This window comes from Chlamydotis macqueenii, chromosome 12 (genome assembly GCF_036417535.1).
Source record: "Chlamydotis macqueenii isolate bChlMac1 chromosome 12, bChlMac1.mat, whole genome shotgun sequence".
Lineage (NCBI taxonomy): Eukaryota > Metazoa > Chordata > Aves > Otidiformes > Otididae > Chlamydotis > Chlamydotis macqueenii.
In genome coordinates, this window is record NC_141567.1 from 17,525,501 (window position 1) to 17,551,656 (window position 26,156).

At 37.9% G+C, this 26,156-nt stretch overlaps 1 protein-coding gene across 1 annotated transcript; it reads left to right on the plus strand.

The window, feature by feature from the left end:
* Positions 1-26,156, plus strand: TSPAN3 (tetraspanin 3). Its single transcript, XM_086757341.1, has 7 exons — positions 1-163; positions 13,019-13,210; positions 14,284-14,358; positions 18,108-18,209; positions 19,673-19,825; positions 20,131-20,214; positions 25,213-26,156. The coding sequence occupies exons 1-7, from the start codon at positions 101-103 to the stop codon at positions 25,303-25,305; spliced, it is 762 nt and encodes a 253-aa protein (XP_086613467.1). The 5' UTR covers positions 1-100; the 3' UTR covers positions 25,306-26,156.

The window sequence follows — 26,156 nt, forward strand, 5'->3', positions numbered from 1 at the left end:
GGGCGGGGCCGGCGGCGGAGCGGAGCCCCGGGGAGCGGAGCGGAGCCGAACCGAGCCGAGCCGTGCGGCCGGAGGCTGAGGGGCGGCAGCGGCAGGCGCCATGGGGCAGTGCGGCATCACCTCCTCCAAAACCGTCCTGGTCTTCCTTAACCTCATCTTCTGGGTGAGCACGGGGGCGGCGGGGGAGGGTCGGCGTCTCCGGCCGCGGGGCTGCCTTTCACCCAACCCTGCGGTGAGGGGAGGGCCCGGGAGGGCCGCGGCGCCAGGCCCGGCCCGGCCCTGAGGGCGCTGCGGGCCCAGGTTGGGCCGCCTCGCCGCTGACCGGTCCTCGCTCACGTACGGTGGCAACTGGGAGTCCCCCCGCGCGCCGCTTCGCCGGGTCGGTTTGTGTTTAAATGCTTTCTGTTCTACAGACGTCTTGTGCCCCTTCGCGGGGCCCCGTGTTTGAGCGGTGGGCGCAGTCCCTTCTCTCCCAGGGCACCCTCCGCAAAGTTCGGAGGTGGATGAAGCTGAATCGATTGCCTCGGTAGCCTCACAACAAAGGTTTAACGAACATGAGAGGTCTTGAGGTAGAGACGCTTGTGTAACTGACTACAGGTTGAGCTGTATTATTTAGGTTTTCAGATCTTTGCCAGTTTAATTTTTGTAGAGCTGTTAATACCGTCTAGTTTTTGGCCTTCTACTTGAGGGGTGTCTGTACCAAATACTTAGCGGTAAGTATGGAGCACCATTTTCTTCCTCGTGTTTTTAACACAAAATTGGGATACATATGTAACTTAGTAGTCCAAAAGCAAGTCTTATGTTTCACTTCTTCCAGTAACCAGAGTTACATCGTAGTGCTTGTGCATCACTTAACGCCAGCACAACTACAGTCGTGCTGACAGTAAGACAAAAGCTTGCCTGCGTTCATGGAACAGTAGATTAGTGTAAGCAGCATTTCTCAGGATGGACATGCAGGCTGTAGCTTGGCGTTATAGTCACTGTAATAATTGGCTTGTCAGAACAACATCACTCTAAATAAATGAAATGAAATTAAAGAATTTTTTGTAGACTTTAAGAACTCCTCTTCTGCATTTAGTGACTACATTTCTCATCCTCTAATCCCAGCTTCAGGAACAGAAGATCTGTTGTCCCAGCTGTTCAAAGATTTCATCTTTGAAAAAGTAATAGTGGGTAACAAGATATTGGAACATAAAAATGTAGCTATATATAGCTACATCACTTAATATTAAAAGCCATTTGAAATCTAACAAGTGCTACAGTGTAAGTGTTCCTGTCTACATTTTTACAAAGGAATGCCTCTCATGGGTGCCTAAAAATGAATCGTGGTTAGGGAAAATGCATATTTGCGCAGTCTCACAAGTATTTGTGTATACAGCTGTTCAGAAAGATGGGTGGTAAATGTGAGGCGTATTTGGCTTTAAGTGGTGCATATTAGGAGTCTAATTTTGACTGAGGTGTGTAGGCTCCATTCTTTATCTTTGAACTATGAGGTAGTTACATCAACCTTTTAGTGCAGTTTAGGTTTGGAATCTGCTGTGCTGGGTGTGGCTTTTTGTTACATGCATAGTTGCAAATGGCATTTAAAAAGCTGTTTGGTAGCTACTATGTCATACTTAAAGTTTTTGACTGGACAGGTGAGTTCTGTTCTTACTGGCATCTTTAAGTAGATTTTTCTTTAGTTGTTGATATAAATTAGGCTCTGTTTTGAATAAATTAACACAAATTCTGTGTGCAGTTTCTCCCCCACCCCAAAAGCTTACCGATAGCTTTCGTATTTTATATATTTGAAAGGTATTATTTGTTACTTGCTGCATGTAGTAATTTAATTGTATGTTCAAGTTTGCAAGATGCAGCTCAGTGTTGAGTACAAAGTTATTTTGTGTAAGGCTGAGTCTAGTTCTTCACAATTTTTTTTTTTTTTAATACAAACTTGACTTATATTAAAATGGACAGATTGTATTTAGATGTACTTCATGTAAAATTAAAATGTCACCAATTTGGTATTGTGTAAACTGTTTTCAGCCTACGAAGTCAAATTGTGCTGGTAGCTTTTTGGCAGATAGGTAACTGGGTTGCTTGTGCTGGAACAACCTTACTGCTCATCAGCTGCGTGCAGAATGAGGCAGGCTTTCTGAAAGTGAGAATTAAAAAAAAAAAAAGTGTTTTTCCTCTCTTTAGCAAGCTGTAGTCTAGAAGTAGAAAATCTACATACTTTCATCAAAAGTAGTACATCTTCATTTTTAAATGGCAAAAGAGAGAGAAGAATTATGGCTCCGAATCTAGCATGTTTCATTTGTTGACTGAGCTGACTGTGTGTGTTAACACTTGGTGCCCATCTAGTTGACAGTGCAATTGCTTCTGTGCTGTTAAAAAAAAAAAAAAGAAAGAACAAACCTCTTGCTTGTCATTAATATGTAGTTCCAATTTTGATAACTAGATCATCCAGAGTTCCACTGAGACTTGACAATAGATAACTAACTATAATTGTTCAAGTAACTATGAAACCTTTAATTGCTTTTATAAATTTGATGTGTCTCTATAGGTTATCATATGTAAATCTTATGTATTATGATCATCATCACATGGTTGTCTGAAGTTGCTTCTTCATAGTTTGCTATCAGCAGTTCTGCAAGCTGATCAAAGTGATCTATAACTTCTCCGTCACCCCCTGACCATGGGTCTCATATGTGTGGGAGGATGTGAATGTTCAGAGCGCTTTGGTAACTGTCTCATAAATGCAAGATGTTCCAAAAATAATCACTTCTGCCGCTGAAGGAAAAGCAGAGATGTTTTTGTTATACTCAGTAGTCTAGAACGTAAGTTCAACGAGGCCAAGTGCAAGATCCTGCACATGGATCGGGGCAGTCCTAGGCACAAATCCAGGCTGGGTGGAGAATGGATCGAGACCAGCCCTGAGGAGGACTTGGGAGTGCTGGTGGATGAGAAGCTCAACATGAGCAGGCAATGCGTGCTTGCAGCCCAGAAGGACAACTGCATCCTGGGCTGCATCAAGAGGAGCGTGGCCAGCAGGTTGAGGGAGGTGATTCTTACCCTCTGCTCCACTCTGGTGAGACCCCACCTGGAGCACTGTGTCCAGTTCTGGAGCCCCCAGCATAAGAAGGACATGGATCAGTTGGAGGGGGTCCGGAGGAGGGCCAAGAAGATGATCAGAGGGCTGCAGCACCTTTCCTATGAGGACAGACTGAGAGAGTTGGGGCTGTTCAGCCTGGAGAAAAGAAAGCTCTGGGGAGACCTGATAGCGACCTTGCAGTACCTCAAGGGGGCCTACAGGAAAGATGGGGAGAAACTCTACTGAAGAGTCTGTTGTGACAGGACGTGGGGTAGTGGTTTTAGAATAGAGGGAGGTAGATTTAGATTGGATATTAGGAAGAAATTTTTTACACTGAGGGTTGTAGAACACTGGCCCAGGTTGCCCAGAGAGGTCGTGGAAGCCCCATCTCTGGAAACATTCCAGGCCAGGTTGGTCGGGGCTCTGAGCAACCTGATCTGGTTGGAGATGTCCCTGCTCCTTGCAGGGGGGTTGGACTGGATGACCTTTGAAGGTCCCTTCCAAGCCTGAGGATTCTGATTCTATTTAAAAAGTACTTTCAAGCCATCTGAAGAAGGTAGATCAGACTTGCTGGCAGGTTGTAGTGATACCCACTCATTCATTGTCTGTGGCGGTTGACTTTAATAACCCAAAATCTGGTCACTTTGCCAGTAATTCTACAAGTTCATCTCCTCTTGAAAAGTCTTGTGCTGCTTACTGAATTTTGTAGTTGACGCTATTAAAAAAAAAATGTTGTTTCTGTATAGTCCTGTGAAAAATTTTTCCACATTCTGTTAAACTCTTATATTAACTGTACATTCCTACGTGTTAGTAATTACTACAGGATTTTTAATTTTTTAAAAAAAGAAAATGGGCTGTGGAAACTTATCTTCCTCTCACAGCAGGACAGTTCAGCTGAGTTGTATTTGCAGGGGTGTCAAGCACTGAGTACATCTGCTATTGACAAACTTATTGCCTTAAAAACAAAGTACTGTTCAAAAACAGCACCATGAGTAGTAGCCTTCAAGAGTAGCATGATATAGATCTTGCATGAAATGCTTGGCTATAGGATAACTTGATGAAGAGTGCTTAAACTCACAGGTACTTTACAAAAAAAATGCATTGATGAGAAGCATCAGTTAAAACTCGGTCATCTTAGATCAGAGGAATACATATCAGATTAATATGTTTCTTAGTATTTTATTGTTATGAATTAGTTTTGGAGTAGATGTGATAAATGGCAAAGGAAAAGCAGTCCTTCGGTTGACCTTTATCTTAAGTTTACACAAGATCTATTTGGTCAACTAGTGGCTTCATTTTAATTTAGATAGTGCTTACCTTTAAGGAAGGGTATTGCATAGGAAGTAGTTGTGATGTGAAAGACAGTACATATTAGAAATAAAATAATAAAACTTCTAGTACATATATTCTGAGAAATATTTTTGAAGTGGAACATCGATCAGTTTATCTGAGGATTTAGACTGTGGTGTTTGGGGTTTTGTTTTTGTTTTGTTTTGGTTTTGTTTTTGGTTTTTTTTTCAGTGGGAGAAGATTAGAATGACTGGTATGACCGGAAAACCTGAAACTGTAGACTTAAAAAAAAAAAAAAAAGTTAAAACAGTGGTTGATAATCAGAAATACTTTTTGATATCTTGATGATGAAATGTTGAATATGAACAGTTACAAATAAAAGATGATCATAAAGTATTTGGGAGTAGCATGTTTTTCAAGAAAAGTTTTGTTAAAATACAAGTCTGATTTGAAAGAGTAAGAAATACATTTACTTGAAACAAATATCTAAGGACTACTGTCAAATGTGTTTGTTTAGTGAACTCTTAAGCTTTATTGGGTGACTCGCGTAATTCAATTGAAAGCAGTTTGAAGAAATTAGATGAAGACAAAAAATGCTAGGGAATTGTTTTCAGGCTTATGTTTATGATATAGGGTAGGTGGATAAAATGTTCAGAGGTGCTTGTAGTCTTGCTTCCAAAAGGGAGTCTGTCTGTTTCATATTCCTGAAGAATATATGTGCTTTGACATCCTGCTCTGCTAAAACAGTAGCTATTACCCTGTGTTTGCCTTGGGGTTTTTTCTTCACCTCTATGTCCTGCTCTTTGAGGAAAGGAGTGAACTCTGCTTCTGCAATACTTTCAACTCAGTAGTTACCAACTAACTTCTTAGGTTGCTCTTGCAATTATTTAACTGACTTGAAATCATTAATTTTACAGTTCATTTGACTAAGCTATTATAAAACATTCTTTGGTATGATTATTTAGAGAAATCTCAAGACTTCTGTTCTGTACAGCAAGAATGCTTTCTGCAGTTCCATACTCACTTTACAACTGAGGCATGCTTACCACAGTATAGTAACCATAGTGTTAGAAGTCATGTAATATTATCTTAGGGGAACTATCTGCACTATTCTTAAAAGCAGCTGTAGCTACAAATGTATATATAATAGTTTTGGGTTTTGGTAGAAAAGAATAACAAAAATACAGCAATGGAACAATTCTTTTAAATTTAGCAGTAAAAAGAAAAAGTAGCGCTCACTTCCTCATACACATAGGAATAAGCCAAGTAATTTTTTTCTGTTTTACTGAGAGGTTTAGAATTGTTTCTGATCTGGACTTTAAAAGCTGAATTAATGAAGAAACTTCTTGAGAGTTTTTCTGTGATCAAAGACTGTAATTGACAGGTGATCCCAGAGCATACCTGTCAGGGATTACTGGACTGAAGCTGTTTTTTGTCTTCAAGGACAGTCACTTCTGGATGTGAAAGTGGAATGTTTTGTGCTTCCGCTGCTATGGTAGTGAACTGAGTGTATTTACAGGACTATGTAATGGTTTGGAATCCTGTGCATTAAATAAATTACTTTTTTATCAAAAATTAGAATTTAACACTCTGGAAGTGTTGTGCCCTCTCTGAGTGATTTTTTTTTTCTTTTCTTTTTTTTTTTTTTTTTTTTTTCCCTTAGTGTTTGGATGTGCATTTTCAGGTAGCAAGCATAGACCAGGCCCAGATTTTTAGCAAGACTTCAGTTTGCTTTTAAGTAACATGCTATCATCATTTATGTTTCTTTACAGGATGAGTTTCAAGACTTTGCCTGAGATGTTCCAGGATTTTTTGCATCTGGTCTTGTGCTTAAAAGTAGAGTTAATACCTAACAGAAGCAAAAACAGCTTGCCAAGCTGAATGTGGTATCTTTGAGTAGTACATGGAATTTGAAGTATCACTTTACCTGGTGAAACTTTGTAGCATGGTGTAATCATCACTGTTCTTGTGCAGGGTAAGGAATATGGAAACAGTGGAGCACCAGATCAAGTTAAACCTGGTGACTAAATAGATGTAAAAGAATGGCTAGATCGTTAACATCTCTTCTAGTTAAAAAAAAAAACAAAACACCAAACATATTGAGTCTGCTGCTGCACTGAATTAGTTTTACTTAAAATGTGTAATGCCAAATGCAAAAGTAGCCTAGCTCAGTCTTTTGCTTTAGCTGCAAATTTGAATTTGAGAGTTTTATGCATAGTGTTAGAGAATTGAATTTGGCTAGTATAGGCAAAGCAGTCTGGCTTACTTGAATTTTACATAGCTCTGTTTTATAAGCCTTTAAAATATTTCTCACTACGTTACAAAGTTGAATGGAATTGCTGATTTTCTTCTCTCAAAGGATTTTATAAGACAGTTATAGCTCAGTGTTCCAGTGAAGCTATTATTGGTGAGAACAAAGTAGAAGAGTGTCAGGAAACCATTGGATTCTAAGGTGGATGAGCAACAATTTAAGCAAGTAGAGAAAATAATGTCAAGTATGGGTTGTGTATTTTTTTTTTTTTTTGGAGGGGAGTGGAGAGGGAGATACGGAGTAATGAAGTGCTGAAAAAAATGTGAGAGAAATAAACAGTGAAGATACCCTATAGGGCCTTTGAAGTTAAAACTGAGGAACTAGATTTTGAAGGATAGAAAGCTAAAAGAAGAACTTAAAGAAGCAGATCAGGAAACTCTTTCTCTGTTCTGACAGTAATCAGGCTATGAATACGCTGGTGTTAGAACTGAAAATGTCAGGGAAATAAAGTAGAAGTCAAATGGAGTAGTAGTGTGAAAAAACCACTTTTTAAGATACTATTTTAAGAAGCCTGAAAACTGAGTGGCAAACCACAATGCCAGTATCCCTGCTTATGGGTAGGAAATGTTCAGGTATTGATATGCATGGAGAAAACTAACTGTTATGAAGAATGAAACTGATATAACTGTAGTTCCTCAAAAATCTCCTGGAGTGTATGCTGGTTGGGTTTTTCTTGGTTTTTTGGTGTGGTTTTTTTGGGGGTTTTTTTGGTTTTTTTTTTCCTTAAAAAAAAACCAAACAACCAACAATGTGTTTGCATCAAGCTAGAGAGGTAGTGAGAACAAAGATACACTGAAGTTTAACACAGGGAGAGCAATACACAGGTTGGGATGATGGTCCTAGGACAAAATCCAGGCAGAAAAGGTGACAGACTGTTAGTATGGAAGATCTTTTTTTTTCTACATTTTTTTTTTCCTTCTTTTTATCAAAGACTATGCAGATGATCTGTATGACTATACCATAGGTGTATTTTACAACCCTGTCCTTAAAAGGTGTTTTAGTAGTGGAATGACCAGTAATTGGGTTTAGAGTGGTATCTGTATTACTACCAAAATTTACCAATTGGCAATGGTAAAGGTGGCAGTAGTAGGAAATTTTTGTTTTCACCAGGGTTCAGTGTCTTTACCAAAAATGTGAAATATTCCTTTTACCTAATTAGACATCAGGTGTAAGTATTTTTCTCCTAATATATGGTACTTTGCTGCTACCTTCATTTTCTTCTTCAGATAGTATATTTTTCTTAAAACAGTGAATAAAGTGCACATTCTAAAAAGAAAAATACTGTTCTTTGTCTTAGTTAATTGAAAGATAATAAAAAAAAAATTAAAACTTTTTTTTTCTTCCCCCACCTACTCTCCTGAGTTCTGTTGCAGTCCCAAAGTGGAGAAAATCCAGTGACAAGGTGAACAGTAAAAGGAACATGAAGGACAATGCTTTGTAAAGATATAAAATCTTTGGACAAGTTTCCATCAGATCTCTTTGGGAGCAACATTAGTAGGGTAGCATAAGGACACATTAGTTTGTAAATGGAGCTGCTTTGTCCATGGTTGATAAATAAATGATCAAAAGAATAAGTAGTTTAAATATATTACTTCCCAGTCGTCTTCTTAGCTGGCCAGCATTTTAGTTTTCAAAGTGCTACAGTGGGTGTGTTTGCAGTCTACTTAAAAACCCCAAACAAATGAGGGGGAAAAAAAAACTACCTGAAAACTGTTTCAGAGTGCATCTAGACAGTGTGTAGACTGCATCTAGACTGTATGCCTCAGTGCGTGTGAAAGCTAAAAGTTGACTTTGTGAAATAGGCATGGGCTTAAGGGGCTGTATTATACCACCCAAAGATGGAGGAAAAGTTTACCCACTCTAAGAACCTCAAATTTTAAATATGCTTTCCTATAATGCTTTAAGTGGCCACAAGTTGTACCAGAGGAGGTTTAGATTGGATGTGAGGAAAATTTTTTTCTCCCAAAGAGTGGTCAGGCACTGGAATGGCCTGCCCAGGGAGGTGGTGGAGTTGCCGTCCCTGGCAGTGTTCAAGAGGCGGCTTGATGAGAAGCTACAAGATATGGTTTAGTAGCTGTGGCAGCAATGGTAGTGGGAAGACGGTTGGACTAGATGATCTTATAGGTCCCATCCAACCATGTGATTCTATGATTCTAAGTGACGTTTGTCATCGTGTCATTAGATCTTCCAGTTTTTCCTCCAGTTCTTTGCATGCTTGTTCAGCTTAAATAAATCCTTAGAGGCCCATGCCAAAGCAATAATATCAAGCTTTTTCTGAACTATGAGATCTATGTGTGTTTAAACCTTTCCTCTGATGAAAGAGATAAATAATTGTTCAAGCCTTTTGCAACAAACTGCCTCCATTGACTCTACTTGTCTTGGCAGTCTTTTTAAAGGTTACTTCATCCTAAAATAAGAGTATGCCACCTCAGGTTCAGTACTACAAGCTAAATGCAAATAACTCTAAAAGGATGTGTGAATGCTAAATAACCAGTCATCTCCCTCGAGCACGCATGTGACCTGGCAGAGATTCAGGAGCTGCTGCCAGCTCTATTCAGAGCCCTGAGCAGATTAACTTTGAGAATTCTTCTTTCAGAGACTTATTTGAATTGTGCGTAGTTCATGTATTTGGCTTCCATTTATTGATAGGAAATACATGATTGTAAATGTGGTAGCTTTTTGTTAAATGTCTTTGTCTTGAGCAAGTTTGGACTTCTGCAGTTTTACTGTTTACTCTGCAGGATAATAAGCATTGAGATTGAGATTTTTGTTTTTAAACTATCCTTGTGTCTTGTGGTACAGATTTCAGTTTCTGTAAATGATTCCCTCTTTGAGAAGCAAATTATTTAAGTGCAAGATACTGTTTTGGGATTTTGGTTTTTTGTTCTTTTTTTTTTTTTTTTCTTTTAAATAGCACGTGTTCTACTTTATTCTTGAGTTGCAACCGGTAACAAATGTACATTTAAGTAGTGCAGCACAGATCAATGTAAGTTGCATACTTTGCACAGGAAAAACTAGCTCTTTGTCTTTATCTGTTGTCATAGTATTTATGCTTTATTTATATTGGCATATAATGTGGTACTGTGGCAGTGGAACAAAACTCAGTTGTGCTGAGGACCAGATGTTGAAACTACTGAGTTGTGAAGAGAGAGGAAGGACCTCAGGCTAGTCTGGTCCCATGGACTGAACACCTGTTAGCCATTAACACTGTAAATGCACTCTGGTTTAATTTCATACAAAGTGAGTCCTGTTATACACTCCTGTTCAGTGATGCAAACCAGAAGGTAGTAAGTGAAAATCATGATCAGATGAGCAAAAAGGATTGCTTCAAAAGCACTTTCCTGATCTGAGCTAAAATGCTGGGTTTGAGACCTCCCTCCTTCCTGGTTTAAAGCAGGCTGAAGAAAACACTAAGTGTCACATGGTTGTGATGTGAAAGGAAAAGGGAAGGCATTTGAAACTTGTTTTCCCATAAACTGACTGGATGGTGTTGCTGTTTTAATTGTTCTGAGATAGACTAGGTATTGTGTCTGTTCAAAAGTAGTGTTAAACTGTGATGCTTAGGAAGGGAGTTTTAATCTTCCTAAGCACCTTTGCTTTCAGGACTTCTCTTCACCCTCCACCCATCACTGAAGATTACTTCTTGAAGTGATTCCAAAGAAGAGAGAGTAATTTTTAATGCTATGGTAACTTTGTTAAGTAGAGGTAATGTCTTTATTTTCAACTTCTTCATTATTCCTGTGCAAGGTTTATAGACATATGAATGCACACTGCTCTTCCCAAAATTCTATAGCTTCTTCTGTAGAAACATCGGTTCCACAACCTTCTTCAGGAGCAAAACCTAAGGCCAAATATTGTCATGGCTGATTAGCAATTATAGAACTGTGTGTGGAAAGGATTTAGTGAAGTCTTCAGACCAGGCTGCTTTAATCTAAAGAAAAATCGAACTTTCCAATAGTCATTACAAAATATTAATTTTTATAACAAGCACAGCATGTGGTGTTTCTAAGACAATGTTTAATCTCTGTATTTGTCAGACTCATCTTTTCTGGCATAATATGGGAAGAATAGTTTCTTAAAATGCTTATGTTTCTTGAAGTAGGGAAGGAAAGCTAACACCTGTGGATAGGTTTGGGGCTTTTTTAAGTTAAACTTTTTTGTTTCAGATATATTCTCTAACTATATGTGCTCATGCAGTTTATGAACCATATTTTTTCTTGAAAGAGGGAAGCCATTTAAATTTCATACAACAGAGAAGGACAAAGGGGTTCACAAATGGTTCAGATTTCAGTTTTGTGGTATGTTTTCTGCACCTGATGCCAGCCACAGCTGTGTTTTTCATCTGCCACCTTGCAATATACCATATTTCTAAAAAGCATTTTAGTTCTTAGAAATGGGAGATTACATCACTGTCCTGTCATTCACACACTTCATTGCTAGGCAACAGTTAATGTAATTCCATTGTTCAGTGACACTTCTTTGAATCCTTGCTTTGTGCACAGAAATTGTATGTCTGCATTTTGCCATGTTGTACCTAACGTGGCAGGATTTGTATAGTTGTATTAGCATTTCAGCCTCTTTTATGCAAGGGGGCAATTTTGTAATAGTTGGCTCACTTCAGATTTTCTTGTTTGGAGAAGATGTCTTGCTCTTGGTCTTTGACTGTTACTGAATTTTCAGTTTCAGTACTGTTGTGTCTACATATCACCTTTTATTGGATAAATGTGAACCTCCTGAATGCTTTTGATTCCTGCAGAGTACACACTTACCTTCACTGCAGAAAGAGAGGCAGAGAGGTGAAATACATTGCTCAAATCCACACAGAACTGATGGTCCTTTTGAGCTGACTCTTAATACCTTTTTCTTTCATGTAGCGTTTCTATGACAAAGTGCTGCAGGGGATATTGCATATATAAAGTATTGTTCTAGTAGTGTTTATAAGAAATAGTTGCAGTGATATTACAGTACTTCTAGTACGTAGTAGCAATGGTGCTGAAATACTAGGTACCAGTCCTCTTATGGCTTGTCTTATTCTGTGCCGCACTGAATACATTGCCCAGGGAGGCTTTGACATCTCTGTCCTTAGATTTTCAAGACTTTGGGCAAAGCCTTGAGCAATCTGGTCTGAATTAGTTGTTGACCCTGCTTTGAACAGGAAATTGGACTAAATGATCTCCTGAGGTCCCTCCTAGCCTGAATTATTAATTGATTCTTTGATTCTACAATAGCACGACCCAGTCTTTTAGTATTACAGCTACTAGAACTAGCTATATATGTGTCTGTGTGCTCTCTTCTTTGCAGTGCAGGGACAGGGGTAGTTACAAGGCCGCTGAGTGGGAAAGAGCGGCTGGAGACAGCCTGCAGTATTCTTCCTCAGATCAGAGCTGAAGTGCGTTATATTCCAGTTGAGTGAACTTGTATGTCCAGGGTATCGATTGGAATGTAATGGGGACACTGCCCTTTACAGCAAAATGAAATTCCCTAGATTGTAGCTTAGTTGGTGCATCTTCCGTGTGGATTGTTTTAGCTTAACCTTGTATTGGGACGCTAGAAGAGTGTGTCATGAAATATTCAAATTGTCCATCATTGCAAATCAATTGACCAGGAATGCTTCATTTTACTGTACTGCAGGAATGTTTCATTCTGCAGCAGTTGTGAAGACAGTTATGAAAGACATTTATAAAGCCATTTTATCTTGCAATAAGTGTAAGCTGGCTAGCTCCTCGAGCAGCAACTGTCTGTCCTTCACTAGGTCTATCTACTCTGCTTAAAGTTAATGAAGATTTTGATGTGTTAGGATCTTTGTAACTGTAAGGTCATATCAGGTTGATGTAAGTGCTACATGGTCTTATTAGCAGTAACTTTTAAGGGTTTTTTAATTTATTTAATAAAGATCGTTGAGTAGCAAATAACTTGCTACTTGGATGGTTTGGAATCCTGTTCTCTAAAGTATGAGACGGTTTGTGAATCCTAGACTATGCAGAAAGTTTAGTTCATAGCCTGGGAAGGAAGTATTTGAGAACAGGGAGCAAGATTTTGGTGTTCATAGTGTGGTTACCCTGATTTCTTGACTGTGTGACTCAGAAGACTTCCATAGTGTAGTCAAAATTAAATCTGCCTATATTATATGTAGCTTGAAAACTACTGTTTAGCCTCCTTTTGACATGTTCCTAACAAACATATGCTATAACCTACCAAAGATGTCTAAATTAAAAAAAAATAATAATAATAATTTCTGAGGGCGGCTACTTTATGGTGTTTGATATAATAATTGTTGTAAAGTAGCCTTGCTGAAAGGAGGTTTTGGTGTTCCAAGACACTTACCGTGTTATTGTCTGTTGTAGGCAGCAGCAGGCATACTCTGCTACGTGGGAGCCTATGTGTTCATCACATACGATGACTATGATCACTTCTTTGAAGATGTCTACACGCTAATTCCAGCAGTTATCATCATAGCAGTGGGAACGCTTCTTTTTATTATTGGACTTATTGGGTGCTGTGCCACAATTCGAGAAAGTCGTTGTGGACTTGCTACAGTAAGTTGCAGAGTTCTTCTATCATGGTTTTTGCCAGTTGTATATTTGACTGCCTTACCTTTTAATAGACTTCTAAAATATTTGTTTTAAGTTTGTTCTAATCTTATTTTATAGCCTTAAGTGTTTTCCCCTTATATTTTATTATAAGCATTGTATTTTAACTTTCTGTTCTGGATAATGGTGTTAAATTAGCCAGTTCTGGCAGCAGAAGGCTCATCAGTTTTACCTTTTTTAAAACTGTGGGCGTCTCTTTTAAGAAAAGTAAAAACATATGAAGCAGTCATAAGAGTTTTTAAATCTCACTTTTTATCTGTTCTGGTTGAGAAGCTGAAATTGGACAAAGAGAGGTAATCCAGGAGCCACTGCCTTTTAAATATCTTGTGTCAAGGTTAACTGAGGGCTGTTATGAAGCCTAAATGTTTTTCTTGATGGCTTAATTTGGACACTTTCTTTGCAATGTTTTATGCCTTGTGTTTCCAAGAATTTTAACTGTAGTTTCAGCTTGAGAATTTGATAGGAGAATAGAGAGGCTAGTATTTAAACTGTCCCTATGGAGTTTTTCTTTGTTTTGTGTGGTTGTTTTTTTTTTTTGTGTGTGTGGATACTGTGTAGACTTCTTTAACAGCTTATTTTAAAAGTGCTCTTAAATATACCAAGACAAATGCTTACCTTGCTATCTCTGTCAGTTGTTACAGGGCTTAATCTGAAGAAACATTCCCTTAGTCCACCTACCACTCTTAGTAACAGCCTGGGTAGCTTCTTTGATGTGACAGTCCTATTTATCTAACAGAAAAAAAAAGATTGAAACGCTTAAAAGCACTCCAGTATGGTGTTTTCAGACCTAATGATCAGCACTTGCCTGCCTGGGCAGCTTAATATTTGGTGAAGCTATGAACACTGAAGTTTCTTGAATGAAACTAATTCTGGGCTCATTTGGTCAACTTAATTGCCTGCTTTAATTTATCTGTTTAATCAAAACCTTACCTGAAAAACTACTTTAAATTTGTATGGAGACTTTCAGAAAGTAAATGGATAAAACTATTTGCACAAACACTCTTGATTGTATTTTACAGTTTGTGATCATCCTCCTCTTGGTTTTTATCACTGAAGTTGTGGTGGTGGTTCTTGGATACATTTACAGAGCAAAGGTAATATCTTCTCAGTAAATGTTTTGTGTGAATTGTGACCAAAACAGAGAGGTATATAGAACTGTTAATGAGTATTTGTTAAGGGAATAAACTCAAACCTCGAAGTGGGTTAATTTGAGATATCAATATCTTAAAATTTAGAAAATCAGCATTCTTCAAAGCAAAGCAGAATCTTTTCTGAGAGGCAAAAAAACTAGCTGGAATACATCATTAACAGTTGAACAGTGGAGGGGAGCCATGGTAATTGGTACCTTTCCATTTTCCAAATGGTATTCTAATTTATTTATGCTTTGACTTTGTGGATGATTTAGGTTACACAATATTTGAACACAGAGCATATTGTTTTGATATGCAATAACTTAAATACTGTCTTGTGTTTTGGTATACAAATTAACACTGCATAATAATAAATAAATTGAATGTGTTAATGTGTACTGTCTAGCTTTATACAGGGTGTTGACAAGGTATATGGCTAAATAAAGTGACTTCTCTCACTCTTGTTTAGTGGAAGTTAAAAAACAGGACCAGAAAATAAAATTAATTGTGTTTCTACCGGCATAATATGTGGCAGAAATATACCATATGGTATTAGAGATACTACAATGTAGCTTGAAGAAAAGAAATTTTTAACTTGCACGGTTTCACTGACTTTTTTTACATCTAAATTTTGCCAAAAAATTAGCAGAATAGGTGTGTTTAGCTGTAATGTGTAGTATGATCACATTATAAGGCACTCCAGTGTTACTGTAAGAGGAAGCTGAACTACAACACCACTTACTTTTCTCTAGCCTTCTGTATTTCTATAAACACCACAGATCTTACTACTTCAGTGTTCTCTTCTACTTGCTTTCTCCTACTATCCTGGAAAAAACTGTGAGGGAACCATTAAGTAAAAAAAAACAGAGATTTTGCTTGGTTTACAAAGGAGGGCTGCCTTGAGTAAGCAGCTAAGAAGAGGACCTTGAACTATGCATTGTAAGCCTGGCTTAATAACAGAATAGGTTGTTTCAACATCGATCTGTCAGCGATGCTTAAATCCAGGATCTATTTTTTTTTCTTCTCATGGTCTACATCTGATTTCTCGGCAGTGTACTGAGAAGATCATTTGGGGCTTTGAGGATTGTAGTGGAAGTACACTACACTTCTAGTCCTTGGAAGCAACTGAGGGAAGCAGCGCAGTTCCTGGAGAATGGGAGACATGTTGAGTTCTCACGTGTTAACTTCAGCTTGGAGGCCTCTGCTCCAATACTTGTGGAGACATAGTATATATCAGCATAGTTATTCAGGAATTACTGTGGATCTGATCTGGACTAAGTCGTGGTCATCTTACTCTTCTGTGTTCCATTCTTAATGTGGCTTGCTCTTTTCCAGTTAACAGCATTCAGAGCAGATAAATGCAGATGCATAGATCTATCTTCCCTAGCCTGTCTGAAATTACACACTTGAAACACTTCAAATTAGATTGTTCCCGGTTGCATGTTCATGTTGTGTCTTATTTTTGTCTTGTTAAAATACAGTTTCACAGCTGTAGGTAACGCAGAGTCGGAGCTGGGGGAAAAGGACTAGTAGTCTCTTTTTGGAGGCAGCATGGTCTTATATTAAGCCATTTATGGGAGTCACTATTTGAAAACTAAATCTTAAGTCTTTTGAAAGGACAGTCAGGTTTTGTTAGTAAAAATGGCAGTTCTATACTACCCTGCAGTACTTAGCATCCTAAACTATTGTTTTTAAGTGCAACAGGAGTGTCAGAAATAACTTAAATTTATTACTGGTGAACTTGGAGGTGAAATCTCCTTCGATCTCTGATTATTTTTACTGGGATAAATAAGGCAGCTCTGTACTTTGCTAGTTTTGTTCTGTTATTTCTGTCATGGCATGTATAGATCTGTTGGTGTTTTGGTTTTTGTTGTGGGTGGTTGTGTTTTTTAAATAAAAGGCACCCAGATCATGTTAGAACTACCTTAGTGTTAACTGTACACACTTCCAAACAAAACTTAACAAATGAAAGATTGAAGTTATGGCTGTTCATCAAAACTGTTGGTACCAAGTGAGTATAATGTTGTCTCAAGAAAGTGGCTTTGTGGCCTTCAAGATACAGTGACTGATCTTAAAGTTGCTTTATTTTCCAATGTGACTCTGTGAATTTGCATGTGGATGCAATTCAGACTCTACTCCTTCAGAACAACAAGTATGCGTAGGTCATACTGTGATAGACTGACCTGCTGCAGAATCTGACAGCATTGTCCTTATCAGTAAAAGTAAAGCTTTTTTGTAAATTGCAGTGGGGATTAAACAGGCTGCTAGTTGGTTGAGGCCTTACTGGCTTTTTTTCCCCTGGGTGTAGTAGTTCACCCTCTTTATGTTTGATAAAACCTGCCAGTTAGCCACAGCTAGTGACTTCCGTTTGCATTGTGTGCAATTTGCATGGCTTTCAGGCATAGTGTTGCCCTGATTGAACCACAAACCAAATGATGTACAAGCAAGTGCTGAAATGAATTATTTTTAAACCTATATGACAAATTGAACAACTGTTTTGTTTTATGAATCCATTGCAAATTACATTAGTTAAACCATCAAACAATTGATTTTAAGCTAGTCTGAAACAAGTTGCCTGTGGAGGCTAAATTGACTTTTATTTGTGTCTGTCTTGGTATAGATTTACTTGTAAAGATAACCAGCATTCTTGGGGGAGGGGGGATGAAGCTTGTGCCATTGCTGCAGAAAATTCTTCCCTTAAAGCATTTAAGGGAATGATGTGTTGGGAAGACCTTCCTACTGTAACTTGTGAATCTAAAGAATATGTATGCTTAGTTAATACTCAGCCCTAAGATTACGTTCCTTGCATGTAATTCCTGTTGAAAGTGATAGAAAAAAAATCAGTTCAGAGCTAATCTTACTATTGTACAAATGTCTCGCTGCACCAAATTTTGTGTGCATTTAAATAACAGCTTACAGTGAAATGTATTACTTAAAAGGTTCTAGTAAGATTTCTTCCAAAATGGGCATTATAAGACACCTTTTGGGGGACAAGTGATGATTCTTGGGTGGCATCCATTTCCAGCACATGTACTTGGCAGTGTCTTTAGCAGCTTGACTCATTTGCAGTTGCTTTAGAAGCTATTCCTGTAGCTGTTGCTATGTACAATGTACTGCCATCAAGGTTTCTTAGGAAGTGTGGGGACACTGGGACCGAACAGAGAGCAGAGAGCTTGGTTACTGTAGGGTAGAATAGTCAGCCAGAAGATCTCATCTTTGAGAATTTACCTGTACTTCAATCGGAATGGGAAGAGCAAATGGTATGACTTACTGCTTGTGGTCCCAAATGGAATTAGTTAGCCCAGGTGGTTATACTGGTTTTGGTTTGGAACTTTGAAGGGGTGGAGGAAGTGGAAACCTGAATGCATGCTCCTATAATTTCATGGAGCCCCTAGTTTCATGGAATGTCTGCCATAGTGTCATAATAAAAGCAATTTCCTTTCTGGGATACATTACAAAGCTGCTTTGTCTAAAATCTTACAAAAGATAGCTGCTTGGTTTTTTCTTGACCATTAGCTACAAGCTATCAATGTCTTTGCAGAAGTCAAGTTAGAATTTTAAGAAGTTGGACAACCAAATTATGCTAATTTCAGATGATGGGGGGTTCCCTTGATTTCCTGAACTGCTATAATTAGAAGTGAAATTATTTTACCTAGACCTATACTACTTGTGTTGGTGTGCTAATGCAGGTGCTTTCCTAATACTTCACACAGGTGGAGGATGAAGTTAATCACAGCATTTCAAAAGTATACAATGGATACAATGGGACAAATCCTGATGCAGCCAGTCGTGCTATTGACTACGTACAGAGGCAGGTGAGACTGAAACAGTCCTTTGTCCTTAAAACACAGATGCGGTGTTGCTCTGCTACTTGTGTAGCCTATCTGCCTCCATTCTGACAAATCTAGGAAACAACTGATTGATCAATAAATGGTTTCACTTGGTTAAAATTAGTAGAATTATGGCAGTGTTGATGGGGAGATGCATTTTGTATAACTGATTATCTATGAATCAGTGTTTGAATGAAAATTTTGAGTACCTACATATTTTTCTGCAATGAAATGTTGCAGAATGTTCTCACATCTGCACAGATTTATCTAGAACATACTGGGGGAAAAAGTGCTCTTCCTTTTACCTGAAAGCTAGTGTCACAAGCTCTTGCATTTCAGGGTAAAACAACCAATCAGAATGTTGTGGTTTTGTTAGTGAAGGGGGGCCTAAGGTGGTTTTTTGGACTTCCCCATCCTTCCGCATCACCCACCACTGGGTGGCTAGAGACCTGTCCTGTACCCCATGCCACTGCCCGAAACACCATCTTGGGCCTTGAGAAGCAAGTTCTCTGGCGACATGGTACTCCAGAAAGAATTGAGTCAGACAACGGGACTCATTTCCGAAAAAATCTCATAGACACCTGGGCCAAAGAGCACGGCATTGAGTGGGTATATCACATCCCCTATCATGCACCAGCCACGCCAGATGTACCAACTGCGTAGTCTGGTCCTGATGGGGCCTGAACTACGACACAGACTTAAGGAAGATTCAGGAGCTTTCAACGTTCTTATCAGCATTCTTAAAATCGCATCAATTTAAAAAGTTGTCTTAAATGTCTAATGCATTTAAGTCAGTCATACTACTAATGAATACCTTGCTTAAAATCCCTGCTGAAAGGCAAAAAAGACAAGAAGCTGGTAAATTGACACTCAGGGCAGTACCTCTGTTTGAGGCTGCAGTGTACCCAAGAAAACTCCAAGGACTGCAACAGAGTATGAGCTCTCAGGTGAATGGAACTGTATTTATTTTTAATTGGTTCATTCCTGCAGGCTTTCTACATGGCATGTGACTATACGAAATGAATTTTAATTCTGCAGCACAGTTCTGAGAGAAGAGCAAACGCTGGTTCACACCAGAACTATGTCCAGAAAGCAAAGGGTTTTTTAAAGCATCTGCTGTAAGCTTTAAGGATAGAGCTGTTCTAAGCCAAAACTCGAGCTTTTGTCCTGTCTGGGAGGCATGAGGGAAAAGTGGGTTGTCAGATGTTCCCCAAGAACTGGAATTTCAGATCTGTATTTTGCAGGAAGTATCTTAAATTATATAAGGCTATAGGCCCCTTTACAATACACTAAGTCTGTTATTTGCTTAAGTAACTGTCAAATAATTTGTGTTACTCAAGTAATAAAGGTAACCTAAGCTTGTGTTTCTTGATATTGCAATTAAATTGCTGCCTCGTCTCACTTCTTGACTGATAAATGTTGTCTCTTTACTTGCATGTTTTTCTCAGCTGCGCTGCTGTGGGATCCGTAACTATACGGACTGGGAGAAGACTGTCTGGTTCAAACAAACTAAAAATAACAGCGTGCCGCTTAGCTGTTGCAAAGCAGCCCTCAGCAATTGTACTGGCAGTTTGACCCGCCCAATGGACCTTTATTCTGAGGTAAGACAGCCAAAGTATGAACTATGTAGCTGTGTGCTTTTGCTGACAGTAATTTAATGTTCTTTTTAGTGGGAGCATGAAATATTGGGTGTTCACTTTAAGAGGAAATAAGCATTGTTTCTAGAGGGGGGTGGGAAACCCACTCTCTCCTTTTTTCATCTATGATATACTAAGTAATGACTTTTTTAGTATTTGGATTATCTTTCTGCTCTGTTTGATGTTTTTTTGGGGTTGGTTGGGGGTTGTTTTTTGTTGAGTCTAAATGTGGTTGCCACATGGATATATAAGACGTCTACTTGTTTCAGGGCTGTGAGGCTCTGGTTGTAAAGAAGCTTCAGGAGATCATGATGTACGTCATCTGGGCAGCACTAGCATTTGCTGCTATTCAGGTAAGAGAATATTCGTTAGTTGTACACTTTTTCTCAAATGAAATTCTAAACTGCTGTCTGGGTGATTACAGGTATGCACAGGATGGTAACAACTTTAGTCCTTACTTGGTTTGGATGATAAATGAACATCAGTCAAAAGGATCTAAACCCTTTAACACAGAACTTAACAACCATGCAAGTCTAAAAACTACTACTATGTGGATGTATATTCCATTAGACTGTTCAGCTATCTTCAAATCTGTCACATGCAGTAATCTGCTAGATTGTAAATGGTAAATTATTTCTTGAAAACCAATTCTCTAAATATGTGCTCTGATGGCATCTAACACTGAAGAATTTATATAGTATTTAATTTCCAACTTTAAAACAGCTCATACTTCATGCCATTTTAGAAGTACATCAGCTTAACTATGCTTCATGGGATGTAAATAATGTCAGGACCACCCAGGAAGATACACCAGGGTTTTTGATAACATACTCTGCTCTTGTTTGACAGCTTTGCATTTTGTCTTGAAGATTTCTTGGTTTCTGGACTTCAGAAAAAAAAAAGGGGTTCTGAACTGTGGAGACCCTGCCTACTTAAAATTGAGTACAGGCTGTCTCCCACATGAACCTTAGTTGTTACAGTCACCCTAGTCATAAAAAGTAACTGAGGAAAAAGACTAATGTGTATTTCAGTATTTATTTAGATTTTTTAAATATTAGAACAGTCTTCTAAACATACCTGTAAAATTGGAATTTTGAATGATCGTCAATTTGTCAGGCTTAGTACATTAATCACGTTATTTTCAGACTTTGCTAATGTTACGACCTCTGAGAAATAAAGTACATATGCTGAATCCCAAGAGACTTGAAAACTAATTTCAAAGTTCATTTTGTGCCCTTGATAGCATTTGAATTCAGAAAGCACTGTACCTGTTGAGTCAGACAGCTTAGCTACTTTTGTTTTCAAAAACAACTTTTGAGCTTAATTATATGTTTGAAGGTAGATAATTGTTTGCAAACAGTCTTGTGAAAATACAGTTAAATCTCTATTTCAGTGCTACTAGGATATACTCATAGGTAACACTGTAGACAGTAATATTGTTGAACTGTCCAGAACCAGATTACTTCAGCTATGAAACTTTAAATTTGGTGAGATGTGTACTCAGTCTTCTAAAGGAAGGTAATTTTTTTAATTGCCATTCTTGAGACTCTAACTGTTAAAGCAATGTTTAGTCCGCTTGCACACTGAAAATGTGATGTAAACAAAGGTATTTACCACAACTACGTTTACTGTGGCAGATTTTTTTTTATGTAGAAATAAAATGTATGTTATGAGGCTGGGTGAGCTGAATCCCAAGAGGAGGCATTATTCCTAGTTTTGCAGTTTGCAGGTTGATTAACAGGTCTGCCCCAAAATGCAGCACAGTTATAATCCTCTCTGAGATTGGGCCAGAATTTCTAATGTGCTTGCAGTGGAAATGTGGCTGCATGCATCCTTCTGTTTTTCCTGGCTCATCAATTCTAGGTTAGTTGTATCCGTTCTGCAGTGATTTGATTTGATTCTTTGATTTGTCTCCACGTGTCAGTAGTCAAACTATTGTCAAAATGTACATATTGTATCAACAGTTTGTCAAGAAAGTAAGAACATCAGAAATTTCTTTGCTAGTGCTGCAGTATAGCATTTTGAAATCTTTTTGCGTACAGTTAAAACAAGCTACGTGATACCTGTTTCAAAAATGAATAGAATAAGCATAAATATGGAATACAGGGTGTTTGGAATATCCTTGACAATTTTGTCTAGTAATATTCACTGAGTGGTAATCACATTTAAGTCTGTCAGAGGTCATATTCTTCTGCCTTTTTTCCAAAGTTCAAATGGTTGTAAATTCATGTTTTAAAACAGCATTAGTTTCAGTCAAGTTGATAATAAACAGTATTTGAACTGTTCTATTATTTATCTCCTGAAACTGACGTAGATGTGACATCCTTTTATTTGTCATACAGAACTTAATTAGGTGCTTAGCTTGTTTCACAGCAAAATAGTCTGTGGGCTACTTGAAATGGAGACAAGAATGTAAACTTAAGCAAATAGCCTGTAACCTAGGTCGTGTCCTGTAAACTCAGAGGAGAATTATGTTTTTCTTACCTTTTGGTGAATTTCACTGCCTTTCATATGCTCCCTGCATAGAGTCCACTCAATTGTTATATCATTTGTTGTGCAATAAGTGCACAATAATGTTGTCCAAAGTTTGTTACCTCTAATAGCTTACAGTCAACAGATTTAGCCTTTGGTACTTTTTTAAAATGAAAAGACTGAGCAGAGAAGAATTTTTGCAAGGCTTGGAATTTTTTGAAAACAGCCTTTTCTGCATAGAAGTCATTTTTGGTATATTCATGTTTCAGTCGCCATGGGGATCTGCCAGTGTGCAATAACTCCCTGGTCTCACCCACAGTGGCAGCATGGAACTATTAATAAATAGGAGGCAAATTGAATGCAGCAAAGGCATTGCAGTGCAGTAGAAGTGCTGCTTGATTAGCTGCAGAGTTCATTCTTAAAGATAGCTTTTGTAGTTAGTGATCATTACAAGATACTAAGCTTAGCATATGTATATATAGAGCCAGTGAGCTTTTTCTGTACAAAAGATGCAAATTGGTTTGATTAAAACCAAAACCAGGACAATTGGATACAGCTACTGCTAGCAGGCAAATTAAAAAAAAAGAAAAAAAAAAAACTAAGCCAAAACCAACCAAATAACAAAAACCTTCTGACTGTGAGAGATGTCTAAACTTTTCTGAAAGTTGAAGAAGAGGGGGATGCATGGATCCTTTCTCAACAGACTTCTAAAGTTTTTTGTTCACAGTATTAAGTAACAACTGAAGAAAAACAAAATCAAATGCCTCACAAGATTTTAGAGGTGCAAGCGTATTTTTTAAATGACATACTAAATCATTTTTGTGGAGAAAGATGAAATATGGGAGTTACTTCTGTGTTTACAGTGAATTCTAGGAATATGCTTAGTGACCTCGTGAAGGATATAAATGATTTAAATACTAACTCAAAAGTTGATTGTGTGAGATTTTCGTATAGTACCTGGTTGTTTCAGATTTTACACAACTCTCTATAAATGGAATGTCTTGACTGAGTCATTGACCAAGATTATCTTTGTGTGAACAACTGTAAATGTGATGGAATTACTTTTATTTCTTTGACATACATGGCTAGAATGAATTATAGAAAAAGATCAAAGGAGAGTGTTTCTCTGCAGCACATTCTTCATTTTATCCTCATTTTGTACAGGGGAAAAAAAGATGTAGTTTTTATACTTGCATGCTGTGAGCTGCCTTCAGAGTTCTGTAGCTGCTGGCAGCTGCCATAAACTCTCCGGTTTACAAAAGTCTAGCTTGAGGGTTTTTTAACCCCCTTCACTTAAGGGGGCTGTGTCTGTGGCGAGTCATTCTCTCATGTAGCTCTGTTTTCTCTCCTGCTCTGACATGAATATAACAACCTGATCTGGTTGAAGATGCCCCTGCTCACTGCAGGAGGGTTGGACTAAATGACCTTTAAAGGTCTCTTCCATCCTAGACCATTCAGTGATAACATATATTTGGGAGTTAGTCTGTGAATTGAACCACCCAAGTACTGATGGGAAGTGAAGCAAGGTGCTGATTCTGCCAACAGGCCGAAGTGCCACACTCTAGGTTACTCTCCATAAGCTTTTATGAACCAGAGCTGGTTTCTGCTATAGATCCAAAGCAGATAATGCACTCCAGGCAAATAATATTATTAATCTTTACAGGTTGTTCCTTTCCAGAAAATTAAAAGTTCGTACTAGAATTTCATCATGCCTCTTTTTAATAATGGCTTATTTAGACAGGATTTTTAAAACATTCTCTCTTCAGTCTGTCAGCAGACTTAAGTACTATATTGCATGTACTATCATTTAGTTTTAAAACTTATTACACATGTGATGTTTTTAATAAAGTGAGTCCTTCTTTTGTCCCAGTGCTGAGTTTTCACTGGGTTTTTGCTTTGTCAGTGAAGAAGCTTTACATTTGATTGTCTGCTCACCCATTTTATTCTTCTTTGCTTGCTGTTCAGGGGGGTTTTGGAGTGGAGTTTTTTGTTGGATTTTTTTTTTTTTTTTAAAAACTTACTTACCTTCTGGTCCATCCAGAGCTATGACAGGAGCCTTTTGAAATGTTCGCATATGTGAATAAAATTCTATGCATATGACCAAATCAATGCACTCTTATTTTACTAGAAGCCACTGCTAATTACTGTAGATGACAGAACACACTATACTTGATTTTATTTTTTAGTAGATATGGTCTTATTCTACCTTGAATAAATGTGCAGCTTCTGTAAAATATCATGCCCTACATCCCTGATTATATTCATCTGATTTAAGTCTTGTAAATGTATATGGGGTGATCATACCCTAAATTCCTGGCGGACTTGCCAGCACAGTCGTACTGTGAATTTTAACAGCAGGAAAATGTCTAAAAGTGATTAATTCACATTGCACTTAAGCTTTCTAATACGACATGTTCATGGAGATTGAGTATTTGAAAGAAATTTCAATGGTGAAGTAGGTTCATAAAACTCAAGTTTTGCTCTTCCTCATTGTATCAGTTAGAGGCTGATACATTTGAATTTCACTTTGATTTTTCATACCAAATATAGTATCTAAAAATCTATACCTTTTATTAAAAAAAAATAATTTCTTCTATCTGAATTATTGAGGCAGAATACAAGTGACCAAGAAAAAAATTTTGGTAAAGATGTCTAAGGCAATCTTGCAAGAAAACAAGGCTGGGGTTTGTGGCCATTGCTTTTTGCAGCACGAACTGAAGCTTTTTCAAGAACAATTCATTTGTTGCCATTTACCTTATGGACAATTACAGTCTTCTGGAGCATGCTGACAATTTCTGTGCTGAGGTTAAATCTCTTGAAGTACCTTCTTTGTGCTCAGCTTGTTCTCTTTTTTTTTTTTTTTTTTTCTCTCCCCATAGCTTCTGGGCATGTTGTGTGCCTGTATAGTACTATGTAGAAGGAGTCGGGATCCTGCCTACGAACTTCTCATCACTGGCGGAACCTATGCCTAGAAGAGAATTCCAACACACAGTTTAATCTTATCTCACTTATGTGGAAGGTGAATGGGCCAGGTCTACTACGATAGCTTTCTTGCCCTAAGCTTAGTCAAAGCACACCTTTCACAGATGAGGACAGTCGTACTGTACACTGGTTATGGGCAGAACAACTCAGCTTTACACACACCCATATAATTACCTGTGACTTTCACTGTTTTAGCCAGCTATTCGTGTATCTAAATGTTTTAGTATACTAGTAAACTTTCTAATTTCAGAACTATTTGCGAGGTAAGTGTAATTTGGTTGATATGGAAGTCAAAGGATGTGTGCCTACTTTGGTAGATTGCCTCTAAGCATTAACTGACTGATTCTTGCATTGAGAGAGGATTTCTTAAACCTTCACTACATGGAACTTTCTTGGCCAAAGTTGTACAAAGGAAGCCAGCTGTATTTAATTTGAGAAAAAGTATTTCAATCTTGCCCCTCACCAGTGTCACTTTAAAAAAAAAAAAAATACTTAAGTGAAGCCTGGTACACCTTATATATAAAATTGTTAAAAAAAAAAAAAAGACTAACCAAAATTTTAAGATCATGTGACTGCTGTTTAGACCTTCAGAGATGAAAACTTTCAGATGTTAGTGGTTTAAAATACAAGCTGGCTTTTCAGGAGTATAATGTATGCACTACTGTTCTATAATGAAATATTTCATTTTTTTCTATGAAGAGCGGTTTTATGTGTTGAGTGAACTGTAGATCTTAAATTGGTTTGGAAACTGTAGCCATGTAGAGTAGCAAAGTAGTATGTGAAAGTGATCTCAACTGTAAATAGTAAACCTGATTAAATAAATCTCTGTATATCCTCCCTA